Source organism: Octopus bimaculoides, chromosome 10 (assembly GCF_046866305.1).
Source record: "Octopus bimaculoides isolate indiv1 chromosome 10, ASM4686630v1, whole genome shotgun sequence".
NCBI lineage: Eukaryota > Metazoa > Mollusca > Cephalopoda > Octopoda > Octopodidae > Octopus > Octopus bimaculoides.
In genome coordinates this window covers 95162212-95181367 of record NC_142937.1, presented here as the reverse complement: position 1 = coordinate 95181367, position 19156 = coordinate 95162212, and the positions used below count along the sequence as shown (strand labels likewise).

Genomic DNA, 19156 nt, shown 5'->3' with positions numbered 1-19156 from the left:
CGCGCTTTCCCGCAACTCGTCTCTTCAGCCGAACTGCAGTCCTGGATCAAACAGAGACCGAGGCTAGGCGAATGTCGCTTTGCCGTCCGGGACCAAACTTATGCAACTTCAATTCTATAGAGGATTAGTGGAGGGGAGGTGCGACGACGTCATTGAGGAGACTCTGGGCGTCGACGAGAAATACCTGACCCGCCTCTTCAGGACCACTTTCGGGCCGGGACCTATGGACAATCACCAGAGATCCCTGGCCTGGCAAGTGCAGTCGAGAAGCATTGCCCGTTCGAGATAAGCTCTACAGGCACGGTTCGAAACACACCGGACCGACTTGTCCGAGATGCAGTCAGAGCGACGAAACCGTTCTACACGCACTCGTGCAATGTCCAAACATTTCAGACCTGTGGGCTTATGTCGAATGGCTGTCGTCACGTGTGGGACGGATTCAGTTGTAGGCCGAATCTATCGTGAATATTGCCCCGCAACCTTCCTTTAACCGGGAAGGCAATGCAGTTTTCATAGTACTGGTGGCTACGGTGAAAGAATGTGTGTGGTAGACTAGTGCGAAAGGTTTAGAGACAAACACTTTCCTCTCTGGCCAACCGCTCATCAACTTTTTCAAGTACCTCTTGAAAAGGAAGGTGAGAATAGAGAGGGAAGCTTTGTCTCATGAAAATTTCAATAAAAGGTGGGTGAATGTAGCAAAGATGGCACGCGTGAAAGAGGAAACCACTTTGAGCATGATCCAAGAGAGAGAGAGAGAGAGAGAGAGAGAGAGAGAGAGAGCTTTACTCTCATGAGTTCTTTTCTTGCCTGAGGTTACCATGGTCTTTTTCGTAGGCTTTTCTTTTCACGGTAAACTTAATTTGTATTACATTTTTACTCCCCCTTTTGTGAAGTCTATTATAAACGGAACATTGTTATTTCGTTGTTTACACGTCCCAAACGCTTTCGATCCCTTTTGGTCGTATCCCCCCCCCCCGAAAAGAAAAGTTCTACATTATATTGTTCCCTCGGATCTTTGTGATTTGACGGGCAACACTTGTTTTCTTAACGAAACACTTTCAAACTTGGGACACTGGTAGAATGTGTCATATAAAACAACTTCTCTTAACCTTCTTAACAAAAAATTGTACATCGCAAATTATTTCATGTTAAAGTTGTCGTATTTCTGTAATTTCAACCAATCACAAAATAGACAAGTATTCGAAGTTTGAAAGTGTTTCGGTACCAAAAAACACTACATAAAAAAATGTTGCCCGTCAAATCACAAAGATCCGTTCCCTCTGTGTTCGGCCCTGCGTGGCTAATAAAGAAATCTATCTGTCTGTCTGTCTAATTAATCCTTATCATATTTATTAGAGTTTAAAAGAAAGCAGTGGGCGATGGTGGTGGAGGAAGAATTGCTACCAATATTGCTATTGTAAGAAGTGTAGTGTTGACGACCACGATCATGATGATGATGATGATGGTGTTTTTGGTGATGGAGGTGATCAACGCTATTCTTCAGGTAAAACAACTTCGCTAATCGATTCTTTCTCCACCACTAAACCTTGTTTAGAATTTCATCATAAGAGAAAGTACACTTAATATCGATCTGTGGTGTCCAGTATTTTAAGAGCCTTGAGTTCGATGAAAAATTACATCCGTGAATATTGACTTTAATTTAAATGTTATTAATAACACTCAACAAGTGGAAAGCACTTGAGCCTCCCTCAAGCGAGAAAATGGTGTGGCACAATGTGTCGTTTTTTTTAGTTTTTTTTTTTTAGATCTGATGTTGTTTAAGGAAGATTTGACTGCTATATCTAGCAGGTCGAGAGACTGGGCTTTACTTGCTGACGTTTTATGTTTTCTTGTAGCTGAGTTCCCATGGAAACGGTATATCGGTAATAGAGGTTTCTGATTGGCTGAAATTACTACATTTTTAAATAGTTCTGAGCTTTTAAAAATTAATTTAAAGAAAATATTTAAAAAATGTAATTTTCGTCGTCAGATGCAAAACTACTTCAGGGAAGAAAAATCTGGTGGAAATTTGAAATACTTGAAGTATTTGGAAGAATTTGAAGTGTCAAAACACGTATTTTCGTCGTCGCATGAACCTGTCAGTCAATCCTTTGGTTGACAAAGGAGGCGACTCAATGTCAACATTGCGATGGAAAGTGTTTTGTTGTTGTTACTGATAGACTGGGCAGCCGGTTCGTATATAATTGCTGATCCTCAGTGTTTAACCTCTTCACTGGATTTAGCTCTATGTGAGACATATTATCAAGAAGTTGCACCATACGATACCAACTAAAATCACAATCCATATATTTATCTCTTCTTTCCGATCGTCACTGGTATTAATAAAAAAAAGATTGTTCGTTAAAAGTAAATTGCTAATAGCAAGGGATATCAATAATAAACAAGAGATATCAAGAGTGGTGAAAGTGTTTATTTTCAGTCAAAACTCCAAGAAAGCTATCAGGAGAGCAAAAGATATTTCAATGCATTACACAGCCTGCAAGCTTTTTTCATTCTCGAATTGCAGTGAAGCCATTTTGGCCTCTTGTCAGATGATTTTCATGGCTGAATTCATTCTCTTTCACTAAGTGAATAGTGTGTGATATCAACATGCATACATAATTAGCGACAGCTCTTTCTACAAATGCTGTTTTTCAAAGACACAGCCTTGATTACATGTATTGTGTTGCACACAAAACAGGGCACTCCTTATTCATGCTTTCGCCAACACAAAGGACCATTCTACATCAACTGCTGCAACTCAAACAACAGACAATTCCACACGTACTATGCTGCTTGAAGACCATTTTTGCTACATGTGTTGTTGCCAACAGAACAGATCTTCCTACATGTACTTGGAGAGAACATGGCTCCTTTTACACAGAAAGAATATATCATTCAACATGCATTTCTACATGGAGAAGAAAAATTCCTCACACTTCTATTAGAAGCATGTTTAACTGTTGAATTCTCACAAAACATTTGTATACACACTTGTCTATATAGACTCACTTGTATAAATACACACACACAAACATACACATATATGTACATCTTTTACTTGTTTCAGTCACTGGACTGTGGCCAAGCTGGGGCACTGACTTGTAAGGCTTATTTTTTAAACCTGGTATTCATTTTATTGGTCTCTTTAGCTAAACTGCTAAATTACGAGGGACATAAACAAACCAACAGGTGGTGTGGTGGGGTACAAACACTGAGATACACACACACACATATACATATGACAGTCTTCTGCACAGTTTCCATCCACCAAATTCACTCACAAGGCAATGATTAGCCTGGGGTTATAGAAGAAATTTGCCTAAAGTGTTACACAGTGGGACCAACCCTGAAACCCCGTGGTTGCAAAGCAAGCTTCTTAATAACACAGCCATGCTTGCCCCAACATACAGAACCAGTAGTATATACACAACAATGCATATACAAAATGACTTGTATACACACACAGGTGTGTAGACTAACTTCTATACATGTATACACACACACACACACACATATTCTAAACAGCAACTGAAGGTCATATTTCTCTCTCTCTCTCTTAGTTATGAATGAACACTATGCTCCCTCTCTGATATATTTTACCACCACTCAATAAACTCTCCTCCTGAGCCTGTCGAATGCGTACCTCAAGTATGTACATCCACTCAATACACTTGCGTAGTTGCTCCCGCAAGGTTTCAACCCCATATTGTAACAACTCACGCCATAATGATATGAAACCAATGTATATTGTGTATTATAAAGAAGTATACGTGTCTGAATGTATAATGTATAACTAGAGTTTCTGTCAACATCCACGTTACTCTGCTAACTCATAGAAACAGTTACCAAGGTGAAAATATCCCCAAACAATAAATATGAATAAATAAAAAAATATGAGTCCCAAAAGATTTGCTCTTATACTTTTCTCTTGTGTTTTGTTGGTTTGCTGTTGGTGTGAACAGAATGAGAGCCATTTGGTTGTAATTGGTTTCTTGCCTCGTACTTATCGTGAACGTGTATAAGTTGGGTGCTGACAACTTCACAGTCAATTTGAATCAGTCCAATACTTCCGTCCGGACGGTGCACAGAATCTAGAAAATGGAGAAAAATAGGAAAAAAGGCTTCAAATAGAAATCAGAGACAGAATCCCTACAAATTTAGAAACAAGAACTGTGATGATGATTATATATATATATATATATATATATATACATATAAGAGGGGAGGACCGAAATCCTTCAAAGGGATGTCAAACCTCCAAGTCCGTCTTTTGGTAGGGTCCCAAATTATGGTTCATCACAATTCTCTATTGTAAATCTGTGGGTGGGCTCCAGATAAACTGGTTTTGCCTCAGAGTGATGTATAAGAAACAAGTTTAAAATTATGGTCCTTACATATAATTCCTTTATTGAAACAAATCTAGTTTACACCTGTTTCCAATAGTCATTACAGATAGGTTCACTCAATTGGTCTATTGATCAATTGAGGTAAATTGAGAGACCTAAGAAAATTAATGCTACCTTCATCAGAGCCAATCCAGGTTCCAGTTTGGCCCTTCCTAAAGCCAACTTCCTATCCTTACACCATATTAATTATTGGAGACAGTATCTATCTATAAGTACAATGTTGCAATAAAGTAAATAAAACTGAGAGTCTCACCATTGAGGGCTAATGCTGGCATCATCATGGACATCCGAGGTCGCATAGTTTTATTGTGCGCAGTTGCAGGGAGTAGAAAGTGATCCTACGGAGACAATACAAGACATCTTTAATGCCTTGGCATTTGTAAACACTCAAAAAAAATAAAAGCACTATGATCATAGTAACTTACCATACTTAAAGATAACACATAGAATGTATCATTTCTTCGAGGAATATTTCTAAGGTAATCCTTCTTATTTCTGGGACCATTTTCAAAAGGAAGCAGTTCATATTTTTGGTAGTCAGATCTAATATAAGAAACATAATGATTATCAAGAGATGAAGGGAAAAAATTAGAGATTTTTATAAATAGATTGTTGATTTAAATAAAGAACATGATTTATTGCATCAAACAGAATGAACAACAGTTGAAGTAACAAGTTTATTCTCTTCTGTTTTATGTCCATTTTCTACCAGGTAAGTGAAATGATTTAGACATGAACACATTATTGAAGCAATAATTAATAAAATCAGGACTGCCTGATCGAAGTCAGGACTGCCTGATGGATGCCAGGACCACTTGACTGGCTCCTTTGCTAGTGGCACGTAAAAAGCACTATCCGAATGTGATCAATGCCAGGCCAGCCTGACTGGCTCCTGTGCTGGTGGCATGTAAAATGCACCCACTACACTCTTGGAGTGGTTGGCGTTAGGAAGAGCATCCAGCTGTAGAAACACTGCCAGATCAGATTGGAGCCTGATGCAGCTGGTGGCTCTCCAGACCTGTCAAACCATCTAAACCCATGCCAGCATGGAAAGCAGACGTTAAACGATGATGATGATGATGATGAGAGGCACTTGCAGTTAATTACTCAAATATAAAATAGGAGTGGAACCTGTTATCAGCTGGACAACTCAGGTAAGTTGCATTAAATGCCTTTTACAAAGTATTTGAAGGGTATTTAATTACAGTTTCATCCTCTTAGCATGATATCAATTAACAGATCATAGAAAGTGAGTAATGAGATAATATAGATAAGGAGACAGAATTTAATCAACTCCAAACAGCAAGTACAGGAGTTGTCAAATGTTATAGATCTAACCAAGGATACAATAATCATCCAAGTCACTTTATGAACCTGTGTGTTCTCGGTTGATAGTGGAGTACTTACTTGAGCTTTTGCCAGGCCTCAAAGTGACCATTGTTTGAGAATTTCTTGAACTGAAACACTGTTTCATGGTTGTGGTTGTTCTTTTTGAAAGCAGGTTTCTTTAAAGTATTTTTTTTCTTCTGCTGTTCAAGTAACAGCATCCAGTCTGAGAGATCTCGAGCAATTCTGAAAGTGACAGAAATAGCTTTCCAATACGTTTGTTTGTATTCATACTCATATTTGCACACACACACACACACGCGTATGTGTAACATGTTGATATGTAAATGTAGGCACAGGCGCGACTGTGTACATTGAAGCTTGCATCTCAACTGAGTGGTTTTGGATTCAGTTCCACAATGCAGCAGCTTGAGGAATGGTTTTTTTACTGTACCCCAGAGCTGCCAGCCAATTCCTTGTAAGAGCAAATGGTCGAGAGAGAAATTGTATGCAGCCTGTTGTGTGTGTGTGTTTACAACCTGTCCTGACTTTAAAATGTCATTGTTTATAGCTAAACAGAAGACATCCACTGCCATCCTTAGTGACATAAGTGGTGTGTATACACACACACACACACACACATATTGAAGATAAAAAGCAAAATGCATTAACATCTTTATGACAAAACAAATTATGCCTGAAATGTAATATTTATTTCATCCTTTAACCAGCTAGATCCAGCCCAAATATTATACCTGTTTTTATGTTCAAAATGGCCAGGATTAGCCTCTTACACTTCCTTACAATATCATTTTAAAATAAACAATTACATCTTTTTGAAATATTGATGCTACAAGATAAGACAGGATTCATTTTTTTAAATATGGATAAATAAGTCTTAGCTTTAACAAACAGTAATCTGAACGCCAAAGGGAAAGTCAAGAGGTTTTACTTTTTTAAAATAATTATAACTGTGTAATTAATGATTATAATGAAGTTATAATTTTGTAACTACTTGTTGTATGCAATATTATTATAATTAGATAATCATATTGGGTTGTCTGGAAAGTTTGTGCCGATTTATAGTAGCTTACCTTTCGACTTATTTGCCATGAAACCACATCAATTCTGGGAAGAGGGTATTTTCAAGTTAAAGGAAAGATGGAGACGCATTGTGCAACAAAATGGTTCATATTTGGTTGATTAAAAATGTAATGGCAAGTATTTATTGACCCTTTTCTTTCCTTTAAAAATCGGCACGAACTTTCCGGACAACCCAATAGAGCTTGACTGTAACAGGGGAGATAATACATGGAGCATTCGTTTTCTTCAATTCCTAGCAAATATGCATATTTAAATGCCAATGAATGTAATCTCTTTGATTGATGAGACATGTTCCACCTACTGTGCTACTGAGGCACCTTATTTTATCTACTGTTGTTCAAATGCTCAAGTACTACACACACACACTCACACGTTTATTTTGAAGCATTATCCTGATGAATGAGAAAATGCTGAAAGACTTACCTGATTGATTCTGTTTTGTTGAACTCACTTGAACATTTCTGTCTTTTAGAGTCTGTATTATTTGCAAGGAATGGTGGGTGTTCAAAGAGAACATCACTACTGGGTCCTACTTTGCTCATTCTATCTGTCCACTTTGAAGACAAAGCTTCTTGTAGTAACTTGCCACCATATTTATCACCAAATGACAATAGATGCCGACCAAGTGGCATGCTGAATTCATTTTTTAAATTTTCTACAGTACTTGAGTCTTTGAGAGAAAAGTAACTGCAAAAGGAAAGTATATGTGAAGAAGAAAATGAATTTAATGTTGGAAAAAATTAAATTCAATAAGCATAATTGAAGGTGGTAAAACAAAGTACAGAAATTTGTGATATTAAGATGTGGGACAACTGGTCACATGGTCATGGATTTAGACCTTATAACTACAGCTTTTATTTGTGCTTTGGTAAACATACATAACTCTACTGAGCTGACAAACAAGTTCCACTCCTATTGTGCAACAAGTGGTGGGAAGGACATCAAGCAACAAACCCAACACCTTAACGATATCCAAAAATCTAAATGAAGGAGTCAGTCAGTTCATTCTAACAGTGAAAAGAAATCCATCGTTCATTGTCCTGATTGTTTATTAGTCAGATGGAATTGATTGATGCAGATTGTCTACAACTGGGTGACCTTCCTGTCGTTAACCCTTGCCTGTTCCCAAGCAAAGTAATACTTCCTGAAGGGCAGATATATATTTTACTGGAAGATTAGAAGTGAGGGACACTGATTGTATGACAGTGACACTTATTTGCAACTATCAGAGGATGTGAAGGCAAGGAGACACAAACATACAGGCACATGACACAATGGGCTTCTTTCAGTTTCTGTCTATAAAACTCACTCCCAAGGCTTGGTTAGCCTGGGGCTATAATAGAAATTACTTGCCCAAGATGCCACACAGCGGGACTGAAACTGAACTGTAAAGTAAAAATCAGATTGGTCATAGACTAAACTGGGATGAGAACTGTTATGATACCAAATAGTTTGTCTTTTCGAATCAGTTGTGCCCCATTCCAGGCAATTAAATTCTGTTCTCTATGAGTTTTCAATTAAAACTTGTATGTTGAAACAGAGCTTCATCTGCTCATAATAAGACATTGCAAATGCAGTGTCTGTCTGAAACATTTAGCAAAATACATTTGTTGTGGTAAAGCTTTGAAGAAAAACAGTCTGAAAATGATGTCTTTCCATCAAGACATTTACATATTAAAATACAATTCAGTCTAGCAAGAAGAACACCAGGAGTTAATTATACAACTTTTTTTTAACCTAATAATCTAGAAATATAGAAGTAATTTCGTTTATGAAAGACTCCATTCATAAAGTGAGATAATATTCTTACCTGAGTGGTCCCAATCTCATTGTTAACATGAGAACTATAGTCAAAAGGAATGTCTTTTTGCTACTTAACACAGGAACACATTTCTTCAGTTTGGCATTCTGTAGAACACAAGTGGAACAAAATTATTTAGAGATGGCTAAATTGTTTACTTTTAATAATTTTATGTAGACATTAAAGACAAGATTAGCTCATTTTTTTAAAGAAGCAAAAAAGAAGACATTGTTTGGAGATTTCTTCTTTATGGTTGTCTTCTGGCTTAGACTAACTAGCATGGACAATATTCTACTTTATGAAAGGATTTATGAAAAACAACAGGTTTCCAATAGACTAATTACTGTGTCACTACATTTCAGAGTGTCTGTAACTCTGTGCAGAACAAATACCACAAAGGGTATTTTTATTTGAAAGGATCCCCTTTCTTGATTCCCTTGCTAATGTTTATATCTTTTGTTGATATATATTGGCAAAAGATATACAAACAAATGTCTCTAGGATGGCTATTAATGTTGGTCAAAGTGAGGCCATAGAGAAGACACCTGCCACCACGTGGTTGTGAAGTAAACAAGGTGAGAGAAAGATGACAGAGTGAGAGGTAAGTTGAATTAACCGTAGGATTAGCTACAACCTAACAACGTAAAGAGATAATTGTGAAAATAAAATTAGAAAAGTAGAATATTATTATTTTAATACTGACAACCTTAAGAAAAGAAATGCAGCCAGAAAAACAACCCAAACAAACAAAAGGTTACATCTTAGAAAGGAATTCTGATCCAATTAAGATTTTTTAAAGCTCAATTTGAAAACAAAAGCAGCACAATTTTTAGATATAAATGTAGATTTTTGAGACAACCCAGTCATGGACATCAAACTTTGTACTAATGAACGTTGATGAAGTATTTTAAAATGTGTAATGTTTGGAAATTTAAACTTTTCCATCAACAATACCTCAGATTCAAGTAGGAAAATTTTGGTTTTCAGTTTTTGATTTTCTTTTTGAAGTTCATCATTCTGTTTGGTGAATTCATTTAAAGTTGCTTCCAAGTTTTGGAGATACTGTGGAAAAAAAAAGAAAAAAAACCCAAAAAAGATGAAGATGGTTACAATAAAATTTAGGACTATAAAAGAGAATATTATGAATACATCTCATAAAACAAAGAACGACAGAATTGAAAAACATGATTTGTAGAAAAGTGACAAAAAGAGAAAAAGAAATAAAAATAAACATTCAACAAAATACTGAGGTAAACTTAGGTTTAAAATCACACAGCATCAGTGAATAGTGAAAGGAGATGCCATGGTTAATAAGTAGGAAGGGGACAGGGGACAGGTTAGAATTCATTACAGCAAGATAAAGTGTAACCAGTTTTAGAAGTTAGATATAACATCCGACCTACCTCTTTCTTCCGTTTCCGTGATAAACTGGCTGATTCTCTGTTTTTGATCATTCTCTGTTGTCGTTTTAATGCTTTGAACTAGAAATCATTAAAAGAATAAAGGAAAATATTTCACATTTGAGATGATAGACATACCATCAGCTAGAAACTGTCAATTCTACTCTCCACTGACATCAGATATTGGGTATTTATAATGTTTCAGCATTAGGCAAACAACATGAAAGTAGAGATAGATAGATAGATAGATATATATATATATAGAGAGAGAGGGGGGGAGGGAGAGAGTACAGAAGACACAGGTTGGTATGTCATTAACTGACATAAATCCACCTCCCTCACTTAAGGGGCTTTTTTTGTCTTGAAAGTTCCCTGATAATCTCGCTGGTGCCACATAAAGAAAACATCCAGTACACTCTATTAAGTGGTTGGCATATTAGGAAGGACATCCAGCCATGGAAATCCTGTCAAAACAGACAATAGAGCTTTGCAAAGTCCTCTGGCTTGCTGGCTCCTGCTGCACCATTTAACCCACACCAGCATGGGAAATGGACATATGATGATGATGATGATGATGATGATGGTGGTGAGGAGGATGAATGAGAATCTGTATTAGTCTAGTGGAGGGTAGTTGTGTAAACAATAAAACAATTATAATTTAAGGTGAAGAAGAGACACGATCACATTTTTGAAAGTTGGGTTTCACAAATAAAATGTTGAAAGCGTAACTGAGAATATGTTGAATATGGTAATTATTTAAAGCAACAACTCCAAAAATAAACTCTCAGGTACTTAAGCAAAGAAATTATATGGGTAAAATATTTAAAAATAAAAAAATTAACAAAAATAATGTTAGGGGTTATAAGAAATGCTATAAGTGATAATTTATGAGACCAGGTCATTTGGTAGCAAATATCAATGAGAGAATATTCAATAAAATACATATTTTTTTACAGTCTTACAAATTTTTTATTTTATTTTAGTGTGATAAGGAACAATCCAGAAAGTCTAGGAGAAGGAAAAAGTAAGAAAGACAGGTGAGGCAGAAATATCAAAAGTTTTGTAAATGGAGATGATGGCAGTGGGTTACTGACCAGGTCATCCTCAGGGGTCAGATGGAATTTGTGGAGGGAGATTCTCTTTAGCTAGATGCTCTTCTTGTCACCAACCATCACCATTTCTAAGAAAGGTTAATATTTCCCTATGACCAGACAGAGTTTCATACAAGACTTGAAACAGATGACACTGCTTGTATGTTTAGTGACACTCACTTACAAGTATCACATGATGTCAAGGCAAGGAGACTCACATACTTATTATGTACATGTGTGTGTGTGTGTATGTGTGTGTTACTGTCTTCTTGCATTGACATTAAACAATAGTTGTGTCACCAACATACAAGCAGAGACATTTGTTTCCAGTCTTCCATGAAAATCTGTCTGGTCATAGGGAAATATTACTTTACCTGGATAGAGGTAGGTGAGAGTTGGTGACAGGAAGGCCATCTGGTGGTAGAAAAATCTGTCTCATCAAAATCCTGTCCAACCTATGCAAGCATGGAAAAGTGGGAAGTAAATGATGACAATGATGATGAAGCACCTTGTAAAATGGGATCTAATCAGATCAATGCATGTCTATCGATTGATTGACCTACAGGGCATTATTTGTTCACTTACACTGTTATTTAGGTTGGAATGCAAAGGGTTGGTGCCATTCATGTCAATAAATTCAGATGTAACTGTAGTTGCATCATTCTGTGGCTGAAGATCTGTTGAAGAACAAACTTGGTAGTTTGGTACTGAGATTCCATTGGATGCAGTCTGCGGTGGTACCGAGGTGGGCCAGCATTCACCATCTGTTCAATTAACAATAGCAAGGAAATCAAAAATCATCTGCAATTAAAATCTATAGCTAAGTGCTTTCATTCTACAGGGTTGGTTCAGCATTCTTTTCTATAGTTAATGTCTGTGTTGTTATTCGTGCAATAAGGGTTATAATAACTGAGCCCTTTCTTGTTTTGCTTATCCCCAGGCAAGCCCTGACTGAGAGATCTATGATCAAAGGCATTCCAGAAGTGACCATCCTGTCTTATACTCAAGCACAGTATAGCCAAAGCTGCATTATTCAGTGTGCCCATTCTTTTTAAGAGGGTATGGATTAATTTGAAAGAGACTTGACAGCTACTTCTAGCAAGTCGAGTGACCAGATGAAGGTTCCCTTTTAATGAAACAGTTCTATCAATTGAAAAGTAAATTTAAAGACAGTTTCAAGAGAAGCATTTATGTTAAATTAAACTTCTAAAACAGTTTATTCAACTTTGTCATTATGGTGTTAAACACAAAAACAACAAATAGTATATTGCAATATTCCTCCTCAGGATAGTTCAACATAAGCTGTATTCACTCTTTCAGTTCTATATTTGAGAGATGAGAAATTATGTACATTATTTACATTTGACGCAGATTAACGATTCTGCTAGCTCGCTGCCTTAACAATGGTAAATATATTGAAAATAAATAGTAAAACATTTTCCTTTACACTTACTGGTCTTGGAAATAGTCAAAGGATTCTGGCCATCGGACATTCTTGGTTTAATCTTCACTTTAGAGTTTACAATGGTGCTAATGTTAGATGATGTTAGTGTTGGTGAAGGAATTGAGGTGAGACAGGTGACCGGCTGAGTGGGAAGAAGATTTCTCTGTATGACTGGCATGACTGAAGGGTTAGTCAGATTTGAGCCAACGCCAGGGTTGATTACAGAATTTGCAACATTGACATTAGCCTGATTTACAAAAGAGAGGACAAAATCTTTTGATTCCGACTTTAGATCAGAATGGTAATGAAACTGGTCATTTATCTGGCAGAAAAAAGAAAAAAAAAAAAAAAAAAGAGAAACTTCAGGCAATTCTTAAATTATGGATATCATGGCCACTTTTTAAGTTTTGAAATAAAAATAAAGCTCATGAAGATATCACTTACGGGTTTATAACTTTCTATGCCAGAATCAGAGCCAGGTGTTGAAGAAGGGGACAATGGTTCTTGTTTGATAGCCAGATCATTAGCAGATCCATCTGAACTGTTAGAGTGTGGTGACAAAGGCTCCGGTTTAAGAGTAACACCTGAATAGAAAATTTAATATTATTTAATAATTACAAAAAAAAAAATAATAATTGCAAAAACAAATTAGCAAGAATTTTATATTCGTTGTTTTATGTTTATTTAGGTGCAGACATGGCTGTGTGGTTAAGGAGTTCACTTCCCAACCCTGTGGTTTGGGGTTCAGTCCCACTGCTTGACACATTGGGCAAGTATCTTCCACTATAGTCCTGAGCTGACCAAAGCCTTGTGAGTGGACCTGAAAGAACTTGTATATGTGTATCCATGTCCTGGCATCGTTACGAGGAAATATTACTTGGCTTGAAAACAGATGAGAGCTGGTGACTGGAAAGGCATCTATCTGGCTGTATACAATTTGCCTCAATGAATTCTGTCAAAAGGCATGGAAGTAAGGAAAAGTGGACATTACAAGAAGATGAGGATTAGGATGAGTGGGGTGGCCTGTCGAGCTGTGAAATAATAAAACATCCAGTGATTGGTGCTAGGAAGGGCATCCAGTCACAGAAGCTATGCAAAAACTGGAATGCACAAGTGAGACATGTCCTACCTAGGGAAGTATTCTTAGAAAATGATGACTTATTTAATCCACATAGGTGCAGGAGTCGCTGTGTGGTAAGTAGCCTGCTTACCAACCACACGGTTCTGGGTTCAGTCCCACTGTGTGGCACCTTGGGCAAATGTCTTCTACTATAGCCTCGAGCCGACCAAAGCCTTGTAAGTGGATTTGGTAGACGGAAACTGAAAGAAGCCCGTTGTACATATGTATATATATATGTATATGTTTGTGGGTCTTGTAACTTAGCGGTTCAGCAAAAGAGACCAATAGAATAAGTACTAGGCTTACAAAGAATAAGTCATGGGGTTGATTTGCTTGACTAAAGGCAGTGCTCCAGCATGGCCACAGTCAAATGTCTGAAACAAGTAAAAGAGTGTGGGAAGTGGTTGATGAGATAAACTGGAATATGAGAATATGCTCCTCGATAAGATTTGAGGCCAATTGTACAACCCCTTAATCTCACATTCATTGTATTTCTGTGATGTACTACAACAACCTTTTCTTGCACTTGTGAAACCAAGGTAAGTTATCTTGATCCTGCCATTCTAAATGTTTAGAAATACGCTACAATAATTATTTTGAGAGAGAGCGAGTTGACATTTATACGGGTTTGTGGATAAAAAGAAAAATCTTGTCATCATATTGTTTGAAAGAGGCAAACCAGAGCATTGACTTACCATGAACCCCACTGTCTGAACTATCACTGAGATCATGCCAGCAGACCTCTTCAGTTAAAGGATTACACTGGATGGGACTGCTATTTATGGAAATCTGCCAAAAAAAAAAAAAAGACATCAAAGATAAACAATGATAAAAAAAAGTAGATATACAAGAACAGTCACATCATTATAAAGTGATAATCAAAAGATAGGTAAGAAGATGCAATTTTTCTGTCTTGCATTTCATGATGACCCCAGTCTTGTAAGACCTTTGCCAAATGTCCCCTGCTTTTATCTACTGAAAGCTGTTATGTCACTATGGAGTTAATTCCACAACAATTAAAAATCATGATAGTCTTTTTAAAAGTATTATAGAAACATAAATAGAATAATTTGTGGATTTTCTCATCCAAACCAAAGATTTCTAAGATAGGGAAATGGACTCACCTCAATGTCCTGCAAAGTTTTTCTACAGAGATCATCAAATGGATAAGATGTGTTCTTTTGAAATGCAGCTGAAAATTAGAAAGAAACTCAACCGTTATTAAAAGCAATATGTTTAGTAAAATGAAATACTTTCTCTCACTGTCATTTCTACCCCCCTCTTCCCCCCACCTTTTCTACACACTAATGCATAAGATGAATATGATTTCCTTCTTATTTGAACCCACAATGAAGTTCTGTAATGTTTAAATATATTTCATTTTTGCAGGTCTTACTTACAGTATGTTGGGACTTACATGGAGGACATAGTCTGCAAAGAAGGATTGGATTGAAAAGTGTGCACAAATTGAAATGTGTATTGGCTCTGACCCATCGCCTTCGCTTATAAGTTACCAACGCTATGCTTTTCAGAGTATGTCATGTAGCATTAAATTTTTGCCCCTGTGAAATTGTGACTTCTGGTGTGGAGCCTGTTACAAGGTGTCCTCCAGCCTGCAACTGCTGTGTTGAATGAGAGTAAAGCCTTGGTAGAATGATCTAGTGGGGAACAGAGGACATGTGTGTACCAACGCATGTGACAGATAGCTATGAGATGGAGGGTGCAGTTCTTTGAGGGAAATGTAATGGTACCATCTGATGTTCTTGATAGTTCTCAGGCCTCTGGTTTGGAAGCTGTCAATCCTCTTTGCCAGGGTCTTTGAGGGAGGTCATGTTTTTGTTAAATAATGTTATTATTTTAAAGCACTTTTAAGAATAACAACTGAGTATTTGTTGTTGGTGTGACTCAAATTTGTTCTGAAAATCAAGTTGACTGGGACTTCAGAGAAGAAAAAGAAAAAAGAATATAGGTGCAGGAGTGGCTGTGTGGTAAGAAGTTTGCTTCCCAACCACATGGTTGTAGGTTCAGTCCCACTGCGTGGCATCTTGTGTCTTCTACTATAGCCTTGGGCCGACCAAAAGCTTGTGAGGAGATTTGGTAGATGGAAACTGAAAGAAGCCCGTCGTATGTGTGTGTCTCTATTTGTGTGTCTATGTTTGTCCCCCTATCATCGCTTTACAACCGATGTTGGTGTGTTTACGTCCCCGTAACTTAGTGGTTCGGCAATAGGGTCCAATAGAATAAGTGCTAGGCTTACAAAGAATAAGTCCTGAGATCGATTTGTTCGACTAAAGGCGGTGCTCTAGCATGGTCGTATTCAAAAGTCTGAAACAAGTAATATATATATATATATATATATATATATATATATATATATATATATAGGCTATGCAGTAAGTTTAAGTTTACTTCCTAATCACATAGTTCCGTGTTCAGTCCCAGTGCATGGCACTTTCGGTAAGTGTCTTCTACTATGGCCTTAGGCCAATCAAAGCCTATTCCGTGGATTTGGTAGACGGAAACTGAAAGAAGCTCATCGTATATATAAGTGCATGTGTCTTTGTTTGTCCACCACCGCCTGACAACACGTGTTGGTGTGATTACGTCTCTGTAACTTAGCGGTTTGGCATAAAGAATCCGGCAGAACAAGTACTAGGCTTATAAAAATAAGAATAAGTAACAGGGTCGATTTGTTTGACTACTAAACCAATGATGGAAACTATATATATATATATATATATATATATATATATAGTCTGTAAGCTACTATAAAGTCTACTCTAGAATTTACTTAACTTTTCTATGTTAGATATATTATTTTTACTATTTTCAAAATTAATTAGTTTCAAAATATAGGTTCAGAATTGTTTAGGTTACACTTTTAGATCAATATTTGTACGGCATGATGTTATTCTGTAACTCCAGATGGGTGTAAAGCAGAAGCATGAACAAAATAATATGTATACTGCGACGATCATTATGACTACATCATCGAATGTGTTGTAAAAAAGCAGAAGGGTGTGGCTCGACAGAGATTTCTCGCATGTCAAACAACTATGTGGAGGCTCTCCAGCGGGCTCAGAAATGCGGTTACAGATTATATTACTAAAGGAGAGCGTGAGTAAAAGTAACGTTAACCGTAACAGGATTTAAAATATGGTCGGTTTGGAAATGGTAAAAAAAAAAAAGAAATGGACAACTCAAGCCGGCTCTCCCAGCATTTTAAGAATTACGAATAAAAAACGAAGTAGAATAATATTTTCATTGTTTGAAAACAAGTTATTGGGCGGGATTGTGATTGATCATAAAATGTGTGAATTAAAAGAAATGCTCGGGGTGTAGTATTTAACCCAGGTCAGCACAGTCGGACATGTTTGAGTCACTGTATAAAGGGCTACCATTATTCAATGTATCCTCCCTCTTTTATTTAGCACGGCAGAGAGTAAGTTTATTGCTGTTTCTAGCTTTTCCCCTGACTATGCAGAGTACTTGAACTTAATACCAGCAACACAACGAAGTGTTGCTAGTTTAAAGCTGTAGGTCAACCATGATCGAGAATACCTATAAACAACAGCCACTCCAGATAAGGCCATTTAGTCATTTGGGTTTGGAGAATGGGGCATCTAGGACTACATTACTTAATGTGCATTCTTACATTTTGTCAAAAGGATGGTGGAGTATTATTTGTGGGATTTATTATGTTGTTATTTCTAACAAACCGATTGACCACGCAGAAGCCTCCCTTGTCAACGAGAAGAAGGCGTGGAGTCTTGTGAACAGACACGATGTCTCTCTCTCTCTCTCTCCTGTCTGTAAAATAAGTTCTCTTGAACAAATGTTTACTTACCGAATTCATCTTCATGGAAGAAATTATCCTCCAGAAATTGATCAGAGAGACTCAAGTTTGTCGTTGCCATGCCGTAGTGTGCTTAACCAAAGAATCTTCCATCAAAGTTCTTCTCCCAACCTGGTCAGACATTAGACACTATCGCTTAGTTACGACTGTTAACAAAAACAAACATCGATTAGTACACACTGAAAGCATGTTTTCATTGGTCACTTACCAGCATCGCTTAGTTTAGTCTGTCAGCATCGTTTTCATTGGTTCTTCCACTTTGTCATTCATTGAATTTTTAGGAGGAAACTCTTTCAACACGATTTAGTTGGCATGTTACAATTCCGTTTACCCTTTGTGGACTTTTGCTTTAAGCCCGTAATCACACACACACATATTACTAAGTCAAACCCGAATGTTATTTTGGGGACGCCAGCGTTGTCGGAAATTTCTGTGATTTGAAAATAGTTGAAGTCGGATGTAGAAGAGGCTGAAGTGAAATTACATTCATTCAGTTTTAAAATAATGAAACCAGCATGCAAAATTTGGTTCTTCCAAAACCACCTATAACGATTAGCGGAAAAAAGTTTACAGTCGTATGATGGTATGATTTAGTCCTCCTAACCAATTCTCATGTAGTATATACTTGGGTCTGTTCTTAATAGTTAACCGCTGAAGCAGGTTCACTGCATATAGCTACATGATCCAACAGTTGTTGGATCTGCCTCAGGAATTCCTCAGAGTTCGTTGAGTAAATAACAAATGATAGAGACAGAAGATGGAATATACAACAAACTTTATTGCTCACAACAATCGTCGGGGGCAATTGTGGAGTGAAATTTTAGGGCTTATAACTCTAATATTCAATGACCTGAATGATAATAATAATAATAATAATAATAAATAAAGAAGAAGAGTTCCATAATTAAATTTGCTGAACACAATATTTCCATTAATTATGGAACTCTTCTTCTTTATTTACATATTCCCTCGAGAGGAGTCATAGCAGTCCTATATTATCTATGATGATAATAATAATAATAATAATAATGATAATAATGATAATAGTAATAACATCGAAAAATACCTTAGAAATGAGAACCCAGGTTTGAAATTTCCCCAAGACACCTGATGAAGGCTGGCGGGTATATCAGCCGAAACGTTGTGTTAACAACAAACAAGATGAGGACAAGCATCCGTCAAATGTAAATAATGTTAATAATGTAGATGAGAGTAGTTTCCTAACTTTTTGACTGATTTTGTACATTTCTATTAAAATGTTGGTGTTGATCTGAAAACATCGTAATCTATTTTGGGGGGAGGGGCCGGACAGCTAGTGCCATCTGTAAGAGAGGGCCTATAAGAGGGGGCTCTTATAGGCTCTGTATATAGTAGTTTGGTTATTCAGTACTTGATTGGCATTTTTTTTTTGGCTTCGGACTGGCAGAAAGAGTTATGCCAATGGCTAATGCAGATCTTCCGACCGAGATTAATAAGATCGACGATCTTAACTTTTCTTTTGAATTGCAGCCAATTAATAGGGGTAGGAAAGGGAATTCCAGAAGGATAATATTCTGAGGAAGCAGACCTGGGAATAGTTTGGGTGGGGACTGCTGAGTATGGACA

At 36.9% G+C, this 19156-nt stretch overlaps 1 protein-coding gene across 2 annotated transcripts; it reads right to left on the bottom strand.

Annotated features, from left to right (window-relative positions):
* Positions 1–2413: 2413 nt before the first annotated feature.
* On the bottom strand, positions 2414–17699 carry LOC106883681 (cyclic AMP-dependent transcription factor ATF-6 alpha). Of its 2 annotated transcripts, none has more exons than XM_014934783.3 (14): positions 17543–17699; positions 14820–14887; positions 14391–14484; positions 13020–13159; positions 12585–12897; positions 11717–11895; positions 10044–10121; positions 9595–9702; positions 8650–8747; positions 7263–7526; positions 5817–5981; positions 4835–4952; positions 4663–4747; positions 2414–4094 (listed from the first exon to the last, which is right to left on the bottom strand). In XM_014934783.3, the coding sequence occupies exons 1-14, from the start codon at positions 17610–17612 to the stop codon at positions 3919–3921; spliced, it is 1956 nt and encodes a 651-aa protein (XP_014790269.1). In that variant the 5' UTR covers positions 17613–17699; the 3' UTR covers positions 2414–3918. The 2 variants fall into 2 exon arrangements, with proteins under 2 accessions (XP_014790269.1, XP_089215172.1); XM_089359046.1 differs by having other exon boundaries at positions 12585–12822.
* Positions 17700–19156: the final 1457 nt, after the last annotated feature.

Coding starts and splice junctions, on each gene's coding strand:
- LOC106883681 (XM_014934783.3), bottom strand. CDS start 17,612: ATGGCAACGACAAACTTGAGTCTCTCTGATCAATTTCTGGAGGATAAT. Junction 9,703..10,043: donor CACGGAAACGGAAGAAAGAG/GTAGGTCGGATG, acceptor TTTTTTCCACAG/TATCTCCAAAACTTGGAAGC. Junction 4,953..5,816: donor GAGGCCTGGCAAAAGCTCAA/GTAAGTACTCCA, acceptor TTCTTATATTAG/ATCTGACTACCAAAAATATG.